Consider the following 19347-nt stretch of genomic DNA (forward strand, 5'->3'; position numbering starts at 1 on the left):
GGTGGCTTACATCAACCATCAGGGGGTACGAGGAGCTTCCTCGCTATGAGGGAGGTGTCTCGGATTCTGGAGTGGTCGAAGTCTCATGACTGCTCGCTCTCAGCGATTTACGTTCCAGGTGTGGACAACTGGGAAGCGGTCTTTCTCAGCAGACAATCATTACATCCGGGGGAATGGTCTCTTCACCCCAAGGTGTTTGCGGAGATTTGTCACAGATGGGGAATGCCGGAAATAGATCTCATGGCGTCCAGACTCAATTGCAAGCTACCTCAATACGGGTCGAGGTCCAGGGATCCCCAGGCAGAGCTGATAGATGCCTTAGTGGTTCCTTGGGGATTCAGCCTAGCTTACATTTTTCCGCTGTTACCACTTCTACCTCGCGTAGTGGCACGCATCAAACATCGGCCATTCTGATTGCTCCTTCGTTGCCGTGGAGGACGTGGTTTGCGGATCTGGTGGAGGTTACCCTGTCACAGGGATCTGCTGTCACAGGGCCCCTTTCAACATCAAAATCTAGATTCTCTGAGGCTGGCTGCGTGGAGATTGAATGCCTAGTCTTAGCCAAGAGAAGCTTTTCTGAAGGGGTGATTGATACTCTAATTCAGGCAAGGAAGACAGTCGCTCATCACATCTACCATAAGGTGTGGAGGACTTACTTGTCCTTTCTTTCATGTAATTAACAAGAGTCCATGAGCTAGTGACGTATGGGATATACATTCCTACCAGGAGGGGCAAAGTTTCCCAAACCTTAAAATGCCTATAAATACACCCCTCACCACACCCACAAATCAGTTTTACAAACTTTGCCTCCAAGGGAGGTGGTGAAGTAAGTTTGTGCTAGATTCTACGTTGATATGCGCTCCGCAGCAAGTTGGAGCCCGGTTTTCCTCTCAGCGTGCAGTGAATGTCAGAGGGATGTGAAGAGAGTATTGCCTATTGAATGCAGTGATCTCCTTCTACGGGGTCTATTTCATAAGGTTCTCTGTTATCGGTCGTAGAGATTCATCTCTTACCTCCCTTTTCAGATCGACGATATACTCTTATATTTACCATTTCCTCTACTGATTCTCGTTTCAGTACTGGTTTGGCTTTCTACAAACATGTAGATGAGTGTCCTGGGGTAAGTAAGTCTTATTTTCTGTGACACTCTAAGCTATGGTTGGGCACTTTATTTATAAAGTTCTAAATATATGTATTCAAACATTTATTTGCCTTGACTCAGAATGTTCAACTTTCCTTATTTCCAGACAGTCAGTTTCATATTTGGGATTATGCATTGAATTATCATATTTTTTCTTACCTCAAAAATTTGACTTTTTTCCCTGTGGGCTGTTAGGCTCGCGGGGGCTGAAAATGCTTCATTTTATTGCGTCATTCTTGGCGCGGACTTTTTTGGCGCAAAAATTATTTTCCGTTTCCGGCGTCATACGTGTCGCCGGAAGTTGCGTCATTTTTTGACGTTATTTTGCGTCAAAGATGTCGGCGTTCCGGATGTGGCGTCATTTTTGGCGCCAAAAGCATTTAGGCGCCAAATAATGTGGGCGTCTTTTTTGGCGCTAAAAAATATGGGCGTCATTTTTGTCTCCACATTATTTAAGTCTCATTATTTATTGCTTCTGGTTGCTAGAAGCTTGTTCACTGGCATTTTTTTCCCATTCCTGAAACTGTCATTTAAGGAATTTGATCAATTTTGCTTTATATGTTGTTTTTTTCTTTTACATATTGCAAGATGTTCCACGTTGCAACTGAGTCAGAAGTTACTACAGGAAAATCACTGCACAGTGCTGGAGCTACCAAGCTAAGTCTGCTATAAACTTTTGGTATCTGTTTCTCCAGCTGTTATTTGTATTGCATGTCATGTCAAACTTATTAATGCAGATAAAATTTCCTTTAGTACTGTTACATTACCTGTTGCTGTCCGTCAACATCTAATTTTCAGAGTGTTCCTGATAACATAAGAGATTTTATTTTTTAAATCCATTAAGAAGGCTATGTCTGTTATTTCTCCTTCTAGTATACATAAAAGTCTTTTAAAACTTCTCTTTTTTTCAGATGAATTTTTAAATGAACATCATCATTCTGATACTGATAATGGTTCTTCTGGTTCAGAGGTTTCTGTCTCAGAGGTTGATGCTGATAAATCTTTGTATTTGTTCAAGATGGAATTTATTCGTTCTTTACTTAAAGAAGTGTTATTTGCATTAGAAATAGAGGATACTGGTCCTCTTGATACTAAATGTAAACGTTTAAATAAGGTTTTTAAATCTCCTGTAGTTATTCCAGAAGTGTTTTATCTCCCTGATGCTATTTCTGAAGTAATTTCCAGGGAATGGAATAATTTGGGTAATTTATTTACTCCTTCTAGACGTTTAAGCAAATTATATCCTGTGCCATCTGACAGATTAGAGTTTGTTGGGACAAAAATCCCTAAGGTTATGGGGCTGTCTCTACTCCTGCTAATGTACTACTATTCCTATGGCAGATAGTACTTCATTTAAGGATCCTTTAGATAGGAAAATTGAATCCTTTCTAAGAAAAGCTTACTTATGTTCAGGTAATCTTCTTAGACCTGCTATATTTTTAGCGGATGTTGCTGCAGCTTCAACTTTTTGGTTAGATGCTTTAGCGCAACAAGTAACAGATCCTAATTTTATAGCATTATTATTATTCTATAACATGCTAATAATTTTATTGGTGATACCATCTTTTGATATCATTAGAGTTGATGTCAGGTATATGTCTCTAGCTATTTTAGCTAGAAAAGCTTTATGGATTAAACTTGGAATGCTGACATGTCTTCTAAGTCAACTTTGCTTTCCCTTTCTTTCCAGGGTAAATAATCATTTCGTTCCTTTCCTCACAACAAGGAACAAAAGCCTGATCCTTCATCCTCAGGAGCGGTATCAGTTTGGAAACTATTTCCAGTTTGGAATATATCCAAGCCTTATAGAATCCTATAGCCAGCTCTTAAGTACCTATGAAGGTGCGGCCCTTATTCCAGCTCAGCTGGTATGGGGCAGATTACGTTTTCTTCAAAGAAATTTGGATCAATTCCGTTTTTAATCTCTGGTTTCAGAAACATTGTTTCAGGAAGGTACAGAATTGGCTTCAAGTTAAGGCCTCCTGCTAAGAGATTCTTTTCTTTCCCGTGTCCCAATTGACACAGCAAGGCTCAGCATTTCTGAAATGTGTTTCAGATCTAGAGTTGGCTGGAGTATTTATGCCAGTTCCAGTTCTGGAACAGGGGCTGGGGTTTTATTTTATCTCTTCATTGTACCAAAGAAGGTCAATTCCTTCAGACCAGTTATGGATCTATCATTATTGAATCGTTATGTTAGGATACCAACATTCAAGATGGTTACTGTAGGTCTATCCTGCCTTTTGTTTAGCAAGGGCATTATATGTCTACAATAGATTTACAGGATGTGTATCTGCATATTCCGATTCATCCAGATCACTTTTAGTGTCTGAGATTCTCTTTTTAGACAAGCATTACCAGTTTTGTGGCTCTACTATTTGGTCTAGCCTCAGTTCCAAGAATTTTTTTCAAAGGTTCTCGGTGCCCTTCTTTCTGTAATCAGAGAATAGGGTTTTGGTATTTCCTTATTTGGACGATATCTTGGTACTTGCTCAGTCTTCTCATTTTCGAAGAATCTCATACGAATCGACTTGTGTTGTTTCTTCAAGTTCATGGTTGGAGGATCAATTTACCAATCAGTTTATTGATTCCTCAGACAAGGGTAACCTTTTTAGGTTTCTAGATAAATTCAGTGTCTATGACTCTGTCCTTGTCAGACAAGAGAAGTTTAACATTGATATCAGCTTGTCAAAACCTTCAGTCACAATCATTCCCTTTGGTAGCCTTATGCATGGAAATGTTGGATCTTAGGACTGCCGCATCAGATGCGATCTCCTTTGCTCGTTTTCACATGCGACCTCTTCAGCTCTGTATGCTGAACCAATGGTGCAGGGATTACTCAAAGATAACTCAATTAATATCTTTAAACCGATTTTACGACACTCTCTGACATGGTGGACAGATCACCATCGTTTAGTTCAGGGGGCTTCTTTGTTCTTCCGACCTGGACTATAATCTCAACAGATACGAGTCTTACAGGTTGGGGAGCTGTGTGGGGGTATCTGACGGCACAAGGGGTTTGGGAATCTCAGGAGGTGAGATTTCAGATCAATATTTTGGAACCCCGTGCAATTTTCAGAGCTCTTCAGTCTTGGCCTCTTCTGAAGAGAGAGTTGTTCATTGTTTTCAGATAAGACATTGTCACAACTGTGGCATACATCAATCATCAAGGAGGGACTCACAGTCCTCTGGCTATGAAAGAAGTATCTCGAATTTTGGTTTGGGCGGAATCCAGCTCCTGTCTAATCTCTGCGGTTTATATCCCAGGTATGGACAATTGGAAAGCGGATTATCTCAGTCGCCAAACGTTGCATCCGGGCGAATGGTCTCTTCACCCAGAGGTATTTCTTCAGATTGTTCAAATGTGGGAACTTCCAGAAATAGTTCTGATGGCTTCTCATCTAAACAAGAAAATTCCCAGGTATCTGTCCAGATCCCGGGATCCTCAGGCGGAGGCAGTGGATGCATTTTCACTTCCTTGGAAGTATCATCCTGCCTATATCTTTCCGCCTCTAGTTCTTCTTCCAAGAGTAATCTCCAAGATTCTGAAGGAATGCTCGTTTGTTCTGCTGGTAGCTCCGGCATGGCCTCACAGGTTTTGGTATGCGGATCTTGTCCGGATGGCCTCTTGCCAACCGTGGACTCTTCCGTTAAGACCAGACCTTTTGTCTCAAGGTCCTTTTTTCCATCAGGATCTGAAATCCTTAAATTTAAAGGTATGGAGATTGAACGCTTGATTCTTGGTCAAAGAGGTTTCTCTGACTCTGTGATTAATACTATGTTACAGGCTCGTACATCTATATCCAGAGAGATATATTATAGAGTCTGGAAGACTTATATTTCTTGATGTCTTTCTCATCATTTTTCTTGGCATTCTTTTAGAATACCGAGAATTTTACAATTTCTTCAGGATGGTTTGGATAAGGGTTTGTCCGCAAGTTCTTTGAAAGGACAAATCTCTGCTCTTTCTGTTCTTTTTCACAGAAAGATTGCTATTCTTCCTGATATTCATTGTTTTGTACAAGCTTTGGTTCGTATAAAACCTGTCATTAAGTCAATTTCTCCTCCTTGGAGTTTGAATTTGGTTCTGGGAGCTCTTCAAGCTCCTCCGTTTGAACCTATGCATTCATTGGACATTAAATTACTTTCTTGGAAAGTTTTGTTCCTTTTTGGCCATCTCTTCTGCTAGAAGAGTTTCTGAATTATCTGCTCTTTCGTGTGAGTCTCCTTTTCTGATTTTTCATCAGGATAAGGCGGTGTTGCGAACTTCTTTTGAATTTTTACCTAAAGTTGTGAATTCCAACAACATTAGTAGAGAAATTGTGGTTCCTTCATTATGTCCTAATCCTAAGAATTCTAAGGAGAAATCGTTGCATTCTTTGGATGTTGTTAGAGCTTTGAAATATTATGTTGAAGCTACGAAATCTTTCTGTAAGACTTCTAGTCTATTTGTTATCTTTTCCGGTTCTAGGAAAGGCCAGAAAGCTTCTGCCATTTCTTTGGTATCTTGGTTGAAATCCTTAATTCATCTTGCCTATGTTGAGTCGGGTAAAATTCCGCCTCAGAGAATTACAGCTCATTCTACTAGGTCAGTATCTACTTCCTGGGCGTTTAGGAATGAAGCTTCGGTTGACCAGATCTGCAAAGCAGCAACTTGGTCCTCTTTGCATACTTTTACTAAATTCTACCATTTTGATGTATTTTCTTCTTCTGAAGCAATTTTTGGTAGAAAAGTTCTTCAGGCAGCGGTTTCAGTTTGAATCTTCTGCTTAGGTTTTTCATTAAACTTTATTTTGGGTGTGGATTATTTTCAGCAGGAATTGGCTGTCTTTATTTTATCCCTCCCTCTCTAGTGACTCTTGTGTGGAAAGATCCACATCTTGGGTAGTCATTATCCCATACGTCACTAGCTCATGGACTCTTGTTAATTACATGAAAGAAAACATAATTTATGTAAGAACTTACCTGATAAATTCATTTCTTTCATATTAACAAGAGTCCATGAGGCCCACCCTTTTTTTGGGGTGGTTATGATTTTTTTGTATAAAGCACAATTATTCCAATTCCTTATTTTATATGCTTCGCACTTTTTTTCTTATCACCCCACTTCTTGGCTATTCGTTAAACTGATTTGTGGGTGTGGTGAGGGGTGTATTTATAGGCATTTTAAGGTTTGGGAAACTTTGCCCCTCCTGGTAGGAATGTATATCCCATACGTCACTAGCTCATGGACTCTTGTTAATATGAAAGAAATGAATTTATCAGGTAAGTTCTTACATAAATTATGTTTTTGTGGGAAGCATAGATATCCTTGGCATAAGGTGAAGGTATCCAGGATTCTGTCATTTCTCCAAGATGGTTTGGAGAAGGGTCTTGCCGCTAGTTCCTTAAAGGGACAGATTTCGGCATTATCAGTCTTGTTGCATAGGAGACTCGCTGAGCTCCCTGACATCCAATCTTTTGTTCAGGCTCTGTCTAGAATCAGGCCTTTCTTTCGACATTCGGCTCCGCCTTGGAGCTTAAACTTAGTCCTTAAGGTTTTGCAGAGGGTTCCGTTTGAACCTATTCATTCCATAGACATTAAGATTCTGTCCTAGAAGGTTCTCTTCCTGTTGGCTATTGCATCGGCACGCAGAGTATCTGAACTAGCTGCCTTGCAATGTGGTCCTCCTTATCTGGTGTTACATGCGGATAAGGCTGTACTTCGCACTGGGTTGGGGATTCTCCCCAAGGTGGTGTCTAACCGTAACCTCAATCAGGAAATAGTTGTTCCTTCTTTGTGTCCTAACCCTCCTTTTTCAAATTACTTCATAACCTGGATGTGGTTCGTACCTTGAAGTTTTATCTTCAGGATACAAAAGATTTCAGACCGTCTACATCTCTTTTTGTGTTGTATTCTGGGAAGCGCAAGGGGCAAAGGGCCTCTGCTGCTACTTTGTGTTTTTGGTAGATGAGCTTGATTCGCTTGACTTATGAGACAGTGGGACCTAAGCCTCCTCAGAGGATCACGGCTCATTCAACTAGAGCTGTGGCTTCGTCTTGGGCCTTCAAGAATGAGGCCTCTATGGAGCAAATTTGTGAGGCGGCTACCTGGTCCTCCTTACACACTTTTACAAAGTTTTACAAATTTAACGTTTTTGCTTCTGCGGAAGCTGTTTTTGGGGGAGAGGTTTTGCAGGCTGTGGTGCCCTCTGATTAGGGTCTGCCTTTTACCCTCCCGGTTTCATTCAGTGTCCTCTAGAACTTGGGTATATAATCCCAATAGAAATTAATGAAGCTGTGGACTCTCCTCCCCTTTAGATGGAAAACAAAAATTATGCTTACCTGATAATTTCATTTCCATTGAGGGGAGGAGAGTCCACGACTCCCGCTCGTATCTCCGTTGGACGGACTTAAATTTACTCATCTTCTGGCACCTTTTATACCCGATATTTCTCGTACTGTTCCTGGTTCCCTCAGCATAATGACTGGGGGATGAGGGAAGTGGGGGAGGTATTTAAGCCTTTGGCTGGGGTGTCTTTGCCTCCTACTGGTAGCCAGGTTCTTAATTTCCAATAGTAATGAATAAAGCCGTGGACTCTCCTCCCCTCGATGGAAATGAAATTATCAGGTAAGCATAATTTTTGTTTTTAAACTACAACAGTGTTTACAAGCCCTAATTGCCAGGTGCACACATATGTTGGGCCTACTGTTTGGTTCATCACTGTGAGTGTGTTTGAGCTGTCCCTGGACTACGTGCAGCTGTCAGTAGGAGGTGATCTTACACACCTTTATACTGCCAGCCATACTGCCAGCCTGCGTCTACTAGCACATAATGATGCTCTATGGAAATGTGAGTACCCTGTGCTTGACATTTTCTATCTGATTTGTCTGTTTGGTGACAAATACAGAAGTTATTTTGGAAAAATACAGATGTTTCTCTTGTAAGGTGTATCCAGTCCACGGATCATCCATTACTTGTGGGATATTCTCATTCCCAACAGGAAGTTGCAAGAGGACACCCACAGCAGAGCTGTCTATATAGCTCCTCCCCTCACTGCCATATCCAGTCATTCTCTTGCAACTCTCAACAAGCATGGAGGTAGTAAGAGATAAGTGGTGAAATGTAGCTGTTATTTTGCTTCAATCAAGAGTTTATTATTTTTAAATAGTACCGGAGTTGTGCTATTTTGTTCCAGGCAGGAAAAAAGAAGAATCTGCCTGGGATTTCTATGATCTTAGCAGGTTGTAACTAAGATCCATTGCTGTTCTCACACATGTCTGAAGAGAGAGATAACTTCAGCGGGGGAATGGCGTGCAGGTTATCCTGCTATGAGGTATGTGCAGTTAATATTTTTCTAGAAGATGTGAAGGCTAGAAAATGCTGCTGATACCAAATTTATGTAAGGTAAGCCTGAATACAGTGATTTAATAGCGACTGGTATCATGCTTACTTTCTGAGGTAATACTCTTTTATATTTACAATATAAAACGTTTTTATATATACTTTGGTGATAAAACTTTATTGGGGCCTAGTTTTTTTCCACATGGCTGGCTTAAATTTGCCTAGAAACAGTTTCCTGAGGCTTTCCACTGTGTTACTATGAGTGGGAGGGGCCTAGTTTCGTGCTTTTTTGTGCATTAACTATTACAGACTGAGACATCCAGGAGTTCCCTGAATGCTATAGGTCATCTCTAAAGCGCTCTTAGGCGTCCAAAATCGTTTGTTGGGGAAGGTAGGCCCACAGCAAGGCTGTGGCAGTTTGGTGTGACTGTTAAAAAACGTCTATATCGTTTTTTTTATCCGGTTTTTGAACTAAGGGGTTAATCATCCATTTGCAAGTGGGTGCAATGCTCTGTTAGATTATTATACACACTGTAAAAGTTTCGTTTGATTTACTGCCTTTTTTCACTGTTTTTCAAATTCTGACAAAATTTGTTTCTCTTAAAGGCACAGTACCATTTTTTATATTTGCTTGTTAACTTGATTTAAAGTGTTTTCCAAGCTTGCTAGTCTCATTGCTAGTCTGTATAAACATGTCTGACATAGAGGAAACTCCTTGTTCATTATGTTTAAAAGCCATGGTGGAACCCCCTCTTAGAATGTGTACCAAATGTACTGATTTCACTTTAAGCAATAAAGATCATATTTTGTCTTTAAAAAATTTATCACCAGAGGAATCTGACGAGGGGGAAGTTATACCGACTAACTCTCTCCACGTGTCAGATCCTTTGACTCACGCTCAAGGGACTCACGCTCAAATGGCGCCAAGTACATCCAGGGCGCCCATAGCGTTTACTTTACAAGACATGGCGGCAGTCATGGATAATACACTGTCAGCGGTATTAGCCAGACTGCCTGTATTTAGTAGAAAGCGAGATAGCTCTGGAGTTAGACGAAATACAGAGCATACTGACGCTTTAAGAACTATGTCTGATACTGCCTCACAATATGCAGAAGCTGAAGAAGGAGAGCTTCTTTCTGTGGGTGATATTTCTGACTCTGGGAAGATGATGCAACCTGATTCTGATATTTCTACATTTAAATTTAAGCTTGAACACCTCCGCGTGTTACTCAGGGAGGTTTTAGCTGCTCTGAATGACTGTGTGTGCCAGAGAAATTGTGTAGACTGGATAAATACTATGCAGTGCCGGTGTGTACTGATGTTTTTCCAATACCTAAAAGGTTTACAGAAATTATTACTAAGGAATGGGATAGACCAGGTGTGCCGTTCTCTCCCCCTCCTGTTTTTTAGAAAAATGTTTCCAATAGACGCCGCCACACGGGACTTATGGCAGACAGTTCCTAAGGTCGAGGGAGCAGTTTCTACTCTAGCAAAGCGTACTACTATCCCTGTCGAGGACAGTTGTGCTTTCTTAGATCCAATGGATAAAAAGTTAGAGGGTTACCTTAAGAAAATGTTTATTAAACAAGGTTTTATCCTACAGCCCCTTGCATTCATTGCGCCTGTCACTGCTGCTGCAGCGTTCTGGTTTGAGGCCCTGGAAGAGGCCATCCATACAGCTCCATTGACTGAAATTGTTGACAAGCTTAGAACTCTTAAGCTAGCTAACTCATTTGTTTCTGATGCCATTGTTCATTTGACTAAACTAACGGCTAAGAATTCTGGTTTTGCTATCCAGGCGCGCAGAGCGCTATGGCTTAAATCATGGTCAGCTGACGTTACTTCAAAATCGAAGCTACTTAACATTCCCTTCAAGGGGCAGACCCTATTCGGGCCTGGTTTGAAGGAGATTATTGCTGATATCACTGGAGGAAAAATGCCCTTCCTCAGGATAGGCCCAAACCAAGGGCCAAACAGTCTAATTTTCGTGCCTTTCGAAACTTCAAGGCAAGTGTGGCATCAACTTCCTCTAATGCAAAACAAGAGGGAACTTTTGCTCAGTCCAAGACGGTCTGGAGACCTAACCAGACCTGGAACAAGGGTAAGCAGGCCAAAAAGCCTGCTGCTGCCTCTAAGACAGCATGAAGGAACGGCCCCCTATCCGGTAACGGATCTAGTAGGGGGCAGACTTTCGCTCTTCGCCCAGGCGTGGGCAAGAGATGTTCAGGATCCCTGGGCGTTGGAAATTATATCCCAGGGATATTTTCTGGACTTCAAGGCTTCCCCCCCAAAAGGGAGATTTCACCTTTCACAATTATCTGCAAACCAGATAAAGAGAGAGGCATTCTTACACTGTGTACAAGACCTCCTAGTTATGGGAGTGATCCATCCAGTCCCAAAGGAGGAACAGGGATTTTACTCAAATCTGTTTGTGGTTCCAAAAAAAGAGGGAACCTTCAGACCAATTTTGGATCTAAAGATCTTAAATTCCTCAGAGTTCCATCATTCAAGATGGAGACTATTCGTACCATCCTACCTATGATCCAGGAGGGTCAATACATGACTACAGTGGACTTAAAGGATGCTTATCTGCACATTCCGATACACAAAGATCATCATCGGTTTCTCAGGTTTGCCTTCCTAGACAGGCACTACCAGTTTGTAGCTCTTCCCTTTGGGTTCGCTACAGCCCCAAGAATTTTTACGAAGGTTCTGGGGTCGCTTCTGGCGGTCCTAAGGCCACGGGGCATAGCAGTGGCCCCTTATTTAGACGACATCCTGATTCAGGCGTCAAACTTCCAAATTGCCAAGTCTCATACGGACATAGTGTTGGCATTTCTGAGGTTGCATGGGTGGAAGGTGAACGAGAAAAAGAATTCTCTATCCCCCCTCACAAGAGTTTCCTTCCTAGGGACTCTGATAGATTCTGTAGAAATGAAAATTTACCTGACGGAGTCCAGGTTATCAAAACTTCTAAATTCCTGCCGTGTTCTTTATTCCATTCCTCGCCCTTCGGTGGCTCAGTGCATGGAAGTAATCGGCTTAATGGTAGCGGCAATGGACATAGTGCCGTTTGCACGCCTACATCTCAGACCGCTGCAACTATGCATGTTCAGTCAGTGGAATGGGGATTACACAGATTTGTCCCCTTTACTGAATCTGGACCAAGAGACCAGGGATTCTCTTCTCTGGTGGCTATCTCGGGTCCATCTGTCCAAAGGTATGACCTTTCGCAGGCCAGATTGGACAATTGTAACGACAGATGCCAGCCTTCTTGGTTGGGGTGCAGTCTGGAACAGGGATCGTGGACTCAGGAGGAGTCACTCCTTCAAATAAACATTCTGGAACTAAGAGCGATATTCAATGCTCTTCAGGCTTGGCCTCATCTAGCGACAATGAGGTTCATCAGATTTCAGTCGGACAACATCACAACTGTGGCTTACATCAACCATCAAGGGGGAACAAGGAGTTCCCTAGCGATGTTAGAAGTCTCAAAGATAATTCGCTGGGCAGAGATTCACTCTTGCCACCTATCAGCTATCCATATCCCAGGTGTAGAGAACTGGGAGGCGGATTTTCTAAGTCGACAGACTTTTCATCCGGGGGAGTGGGAACTCCATCCGGAGGTGTTTGCACAATTGGTTCTTCGTTGGGGCGAACCATAACTGGATCTCGTGGCGTCTTGCCAGAACGCCAAGCTTCCTTGTTACGGATCCAGGTCCAGGGACCCCAAGGCAACGCTGATAGATGCTCTAGCAGCGCCTTGGTCCTTCAACCTGGCTTATGTGTTTCCACCGTTTCCTCTGCTCCCTCGTCTGATTGCCAAAATCAAGCAGGAGAGAGCATCAGTGATCTTGATAGCGCCTGCGTGGCCACGCAGGACTTGGTATGCAGATCTGGTGGACATGTTATCCTTTCCACCATGGACTCTGCCACTGAGACAGGACCTTCTACTTCAAGGTCCTTTCAACCATCCAAATCTAATTTCTCTGAGGCTGACTGCCTGGAGATTGAACGCTTGATTTTATCAAAGCGTGGTTTCTCCGAGTCAGTCATTGATACCTTAATTCAGGCACGGAAGCCTGTCACCAGGAAAATCTATCATAAAATATGGTGTAAATATCTTTATTGGTGTGAATCTAAGGGCTACTCATGGAGTAAGGTCAGGATTCCCAGGATATTATCTTTTCTCCAAGAAGCATTGGAGAAAGGATTGTCAGCTAGTTCCTTAAAGGGACAGATTTCTGCGCTATCTATTCTTTTGCACAAGCGTCTGGCGAATGTCCCAGACGTTCAGGCATTTTGTCAGGCTTTAGTTAGAATCAAGCCTGTGTTTAAACCTGTTGCTCCACCTTGGAGCTTAAATTTGGTTCTTAAAGTTCTTCAGGGGGTTCCGTTTGAACCTCTTCATTCCATCAAACTTTTATCTTGGAAAGTTCTTTTTTTGGTAGCTATTTCCTCGGCTCGTAGAGTTTCCGAGTTATCTGCCTTACAATGTGATTCTCCTTATCTGATCTTCCATGCAGATAAGGTAGTTCTGCGTACCAAACCTGGGTTTTTACCTAAGGTGGTATCTAATAAGAATATCAATCAAGAGATTGTTGTTCCGTCTTTGTGTCCTAATCCTTCTTCAAAGAAGGAGCGTCTTTTACACTTTTTCTGGACGTGGTTCGTGCTTTAAAGTTTTACTTACAAGCTACTAAAGATTTTCGTCAAACATCTGTTTGTTTGTTGTCTACTCTGGACAGAGGAGAGGTCAAAAGGCTTCGGCAACCTCTCTTTCTTTTTGGCTAAGAAGCATAATCCACTTAGCCTATGAGACTGCTGGCCAGCAGCCTCCAGAAAGGATTACAGCTCATTCTACTAGAGCTGTGGCTTCCACGTGGGCCTTTAAAAATGAGGTTTTACAGGCAGTGGTACCTTCCGTTTAAGTACCTGCCTTGTCCCTCCCTTCATCCGTGTACTTTAGCTTTGGTATTGGTATCCCACAAGTAATGGATGATCTGTGGACTGGATACACCTTACAAGAGAAAACATAATTTATGCTTACCTGATAAATTTATTTCTCTTGTGTTGTATCCAGTCCACGGCCCGCCCTGTCATTTTAAGGCAGGTATTTTTTAATTTTAAACTACAGTCACCACTGCACCCTGTGGTTTCTCCTTTCTTTGCTTGTTTTCGGTAGAATGACTGGATATGGCAGTGAGGGGAGGAGCTATATAGACAGCTCTGCTGTGGGTGTCCTCTTGCAACTTCCTGTTGGGAATGAGAATATCCCACAAGTAATGGATGATCCGTGGACTGGATACACCACAAGAGAAATACATTTATCAAGTAAGCATAAATTATGTTTTTATAGCTTTATTGTTGTTTTATTTATATCAAACCCCACATAGCTTCTATTTAATTTACCTGTTATCTATTCAATGGGAAAAGTTAATATAGAATATTTTCTTTCTCAGAAAATAAATGTTTTTTTTATGTTGTACCTGGTTCCCTTATAGTGACACAGAAGTGAAAAATGAAACTTTCATCATTCAGACGGAGTGTATAATTTACAAAAACAAAAGCTTTCCACTCCTGAGGCTCTCATGGAAAGTAGTTTAACTTCAACAGAAGTACATTTTATAACTTAAAGGGTCAGTAAACCTTAAAAATAATGTTATATAATTCTGCACATAGTGCAGAATTATATAACATTATTTAGGTGCTATAGCCATAAAATAATTTTTTACCTTTTAAAATGTAAAAATGTCAGCCTTTTACAGACCCGCTCTCTGCTGAGCGGGTCTGTAATATTCAGTCAGCGCATCGGGCCAGCTGTATAGTCACAGCCCGGCCCGACCGCGCCATAGCAATAAGTGCAGCTCGCTCCTGTGACAGGAGCGAGCTGCACTTAGTCTTATGGCGCGATCGGGCCGGGCTGTGACTATACAGCTGGCCCGATGCGCTGACTGAATATTACAGACCCGCTCAGCAGAGAGCAGAGAGCGGGTCTGTAAAAGGCTGACATTTTTACATTTTAAAAGGTAAAAAATGATTTTATGGCTATAGCACCTAAATAATGTTATATAATTCTGCACTATGTGCAGAATTATATAACATTATTTTTAAGGTTTACTGTCCCTTTAAGTAATAAAGAGACACCCTTTAAACCAGCATTCCTCATATGCTTTACTTTTTTACAGGACTCTATTATCCTTGGCACCTCAATAAAAATAAACTAGTCATACCCTAAAATTGGATTCCTAGACCCCAGTACATTTTAATCTGTGTCTCGCTCTCTTCCCTGTTACATCCGCTAGTGGACCACTACACAGTGTTAGATGTTGCACTAATTGTTGAAGGGCAGCTTCCCATACCCTTACACATTCTTTCATCTGCGTTTCCTCTCACCTCCCTGTTCGTATGTTTGCACAACCATCTTACAGCCACTATCTGTGCTTTTAAATGTCCCTAACCTACATCGAGCTGCATGGGCACCATATAACGAGTGACGCTTTTGGCCAAGCCATTTTGCCCAGGAAGCTAAAATCTAGGGTATACACTTTGTGCTGGTATCACATATGACGCAGTAACATTGCACAGAGCTGCTCCAGGAGTTATAAAACAGCTCGGCATAGAACAGAACGGCAGCTCTCATTTTGAGGGTTGCTGCAACATTTCATGCCTTGAACCTCGTCAGATATGATGGCAATTGTAGTTGATGGAATGGTGGTGGTTACAGCTCCCTTTCAAATACTGTCCCATGCAGCAGTTATTTCCTCTGATATAGTGGTGCACAGGTATAGACCCATTTATCATGTGTACCCATGAGTGAGGGGGGTTTTAAGCCTTGAATTAGTGCATCACTTTTGTGTCTTCCTAGTTTGCACCAACCATTGAGGAAGCTTCTTTAAGGAGTATGTGATTTTATACATATCTACTTTTTCCTAGTGACAGCTTTTAAATTAGGTGATGAAGTATCATTGGATGATGTAAAAGCATTTAGCAGTGTCATCTAATAGTGAGGTGGGGGTTTGTCTTCAGAATACTTTTATGAGGTTTTAACTTATCACTTTGTCATCATTTTGGCTGATTCTGTTATGGGGTCTTGAATGTATTTGCCAAGCACTGAATGCATATATGTTTGTATTTCAGATTTATGCTAAATAAGTTACTGTGACAAAAATATTTTACTTATGCAAGTCCGTATTTTTATATTATTCAGCATGAAGAAGAACCACCACAGAGCATGAAGCCCCAGTTTACAGAGAAACCCTTATCTAAAACTGCACTGAAGAACCAAAAAAAGAGAGAAGCAAAAAAAGCTGCAAAACAGGTATTAAAGTAGAATTCTGACCCTAGTAGGACTTCCTGCAAAATCCTTTAATCTATATCATCAACACGGTTTGAAATTTATTCTGTCTAAAATATTTTTTTGTAAAAGCTAAATTAACCAGCTTCTTGTACTTCTGTGCTATAAGTACTGTAGACACATTTTTATTTTCTGATTTCTGTATCCATTTTATTTTAGGTTTTTGTCACCTTTTTGATTTTAAAGGGACATTAAACACTTTGCGATGAGAATATAAAATTGTTTATATAAAAAAACTTCTGCAATATACGTTCATTATTCATTTTGTCCCCTTTTCATGTAATTTCATTCTGAAATTGTATGTTTTTCAGTTCCTGTTAGAAATGGAAGTGCAGACCACTGTTATATTTCACACAGCCATTGGCTGCACATTCTAGTGACCTTTTTATAACTGTCCCTAATTGGCCACAGCAGGAGAAGTTAACCTAAGTTACAACATAGCAGCTCCCATTGTTTTATAAACACTAAAACTTTACAATTATTTTGTCAATATTTAAACAGCCAATGAAACTTTAAAAAATACATCTACATGTTATTCTCAGACTAATCTTTTCTTTGAATGCATCATTCTATCTTGCTTTATTTACTGTTTAATGTCCCTTTAACTGTCATCCAAGTGTAAAAATAGAATGCTATATTTAGTTATAGTATATTTTAAAAAACAGATTCCTTTGTTTTACTATGTGTTTAACCCCCTACAAAAAGTTTTTAATTATAGTCAAACCCATGCTCCTTTGCTACTCGCCCAATCTCAGTAAAAGAGCCTAAATGGACTAAACACTTTGAACAAGCAGAGCAAAATTCTTGTTTAAATGAACTCACAAATATTTTAATTAAAAGCTGTAAGGAAGAAGTATTGCTAAAAATTTTAAATTTTTTTGTGTAAAAAAAAAATGAACAAATACTATTTAAACTAAGGGAATTAAACACATACAGGTAAAAAAAAAACTTTATCCAAACTGATTTGGACCGGAAAAGGTCTGGATCTAAAAAATGGGACAGTTTGGAGAAGGGGTGGGACCAAGTGTAAACGACATCATCTTATGCCATTTAGGCAATATTTACATGTCATAATACAGCTTATACGTGCAACCTAAATGTAGTTTTATATCATTTTAATACTTTTGTATACCTAGTATCAGAATGATAGTACAGCACTGTAATCAGAAAGGTAAATCTTTGTTGTTTTAAATAAATATATAGAGAAAAATGTAGGTTATGGGATCCAGAGGTACAAAAGAGAGAGTATAAAAGATACCTTTTATTCAGGAGAGAGCGCCTTCTTGCATCAACGCCAAGAAAACACCCGGTTCTCTGATGTCGCTACCTCTAAAAAGGGACCACAATAGTAAATGTCCATATACAATTAGAAACACCTTGCACATTACATTAAACATTGAAAGTAGGAGCAAACTCACATTGTTTCATTGCTTCAATGTGAGTTTGCTCCTCATTTCAATTTTTTATGTATATCAAATAAACATTCTTACTTTTACTACTAAGACTCTTGTGCAATGTGTATCTAATTGTATATGGACATTTACTTTTGTGGTCCCTTTTTGGAGAACTTCTTTTTATTTATTTTTTTACTCATTAAATAAATATAGACTATTATTTGCATTTTAGAGCACAAAAATAAAACTAAAGACACAGGCAGAGGAGATTGTGACTTACAGGAAGGGGAAAATTTTATTTTTTTAGTATTTTATTAAAAAAATTATTCAAGTTTGGATTTGGGTAATTCTACCTGTATTAGAAGCTGTATAAAGACTGCAGCTATATATTTATTTTGAAATGAATAATGTAGCTTTGCTTTGTTCTAAAGTATAAAGTGCTTTTTATGTGTACTTTCCCACAGAACAAAAGGATTGACTATAATGTCCCTTTAACTATTTCACTGCTAAGCCTTTTTTACACCCCAGTGCTGAGCCAGTTTTGCGCGTTTTATTTTTTGCTAGCTACAAAAACAATAATTAAAGTATAATTTTGCTTAGATTTTAATAAATAGTATTAAAAATGACCAAGTGACCACTGCTGTTACTGTGATCACCTTACTACATTGTCATCATGGGTAGCTACACTTTTATTGCAATGTGTTTACTGTTACCACAGTGATTACCTAATACAGACAAAATTCATATATTTTTCTTTTCTAAGACATGGAGAGTCCACAACGTCATTCCAATTACTAGTGGGATATTCACTCCTGGCCAGCAAGAGGAGGCAAAGAGCACCCCAGCAGAGCAGTTAAGTGTCACTACCCATAACCCTCAGTCATTCTCTTTGCCTCTGTCAAAAGAGGATGTGAAGTTGGTCCTGTTCCAAACCGTGTGTCGGAGATCATTACACAGCTCTTGGCAGTTGACAGGTCCCAGGGAATTGCGGTGGCGCCTTATCTGGACGACATATTGGTTCAGGCGCCATCTTTTCAAATAGCAAGCGCTCATACAGAAATCTTGATGTCTTTTCTACGTTCCCACGGATGGAAACTGAATCTGGAGAAGAGTTCCCTTGTTCCAGCTACAAGGGTGTGTTTCTTAGGAACCATCATAGATTCCCTATCTATGAAGATTTTTCTGGCGGAGATCAGAAAATCCAAACTTCTCTCCTCTTGCCTCTCTCTACAGTCTACTGTTCGATCATCAGTGGCTCAATGCATGGAGGTAATTGGTCTGATGGTCGCTTCCATGGATATCATTCTTTTTGCTCGATTCCATTTGAGAGCTCTGCAATTATGCATGCTCAGACAATGGAACGGAGACCATTCGGATCTGTCTCAGAGGATAGATTGTATCAGTTGACAACAGACTCTCGTGGTGGATTTCTCACGATCATCTGTCTCAGGGCACATGCTTCCGGAGACCCTCCTGGGTGATTGTGACCACATACGCCAGCCTGCTAGGCTGGGGTGCAGTCTGAGACTCATTAAAGGCTCAGGGCCTATGGACTCGGGAGGAGTCGTCTCTCCTTATAAACATCTTGGAGTTGAGAGCAATCTTCAATGCCCTGATGGCTTGGCCTCAGTTGTCCTTAGCCCGGTTTATCAGATTCCAGTCGGGCAACATCACCTCAGTGGCTTACATCAACCACCAGGGAGGAACTCAGAGTTCCTTGGACATGAAGGAGGTGGCTTGGATTATTCAGTGGGCGGAAGCTCACAATTGTCTTCTATCTGCCATCCACATTCCAGGGGTGGACAACTGGGAAGCGGATTTTCTGAGCAGACAGACCTTTCATCCAGAGGAATGGACTCTCCATCCGGAGGTGTTCTCCAGGTTAACCCTCGAGTTGGGGATGCCAGAGTTGGATCTGATGGCATCTCGTCAGAGCGACAAGCTTCTAAGGTACGGTTCAAGGTCGAGATCCTCAGACCGCTCTGACAGATGCTCTGGTGGGTTCCTTGGGATTTCGGTCTAGCATACCTGTTTCCTCCGCTTGCGCTCCTTCCAAAAGTCATTGCTCGTATCAAACAGGAGAGTGTCTGTTATTCTAATAGCTCCTGCATGGCCTCGCAGGATCTGGTCTGC

At 40.9% G+C, this 19347-nt stretch overlaps 1 protein-coding gene across 1 annotated transcript in view; it reads left to right on the top strand.

Moving 5' to 3' along the window:
- EIF2A (eukaryotic translation initiation factor 2A) overlaps positions 1 to 19347 on the top strand; it is a 351702-nt gene that overhangs the window by 264520 nt on the left and 67835 nt on the right. Inside the window, exon 11 of the mRNA XM_053710036.1 lies at positions 15674 to 15784. Within this exon, the coding sequence (XP_053566011.1) occupies positions 15674 to 15784 (111 nt within the window). The remainder of the gene's footprint in view (positions 1 to 15673; positions 15785 to 19347) is intronic.

This window comes from Bombina bombina, chromosome 4, assembly GCF_027579735.1.
Source record: "Bombina bombina isolate aBomBom1 chromosome 4, aBomBom1.pri, whole genome shotgun sequence".
NCBI lineage: Eukaryota > Metazoa > Chordata > Amphibia > Anura > Bombinatoridae > Bombina > Bombina bombina.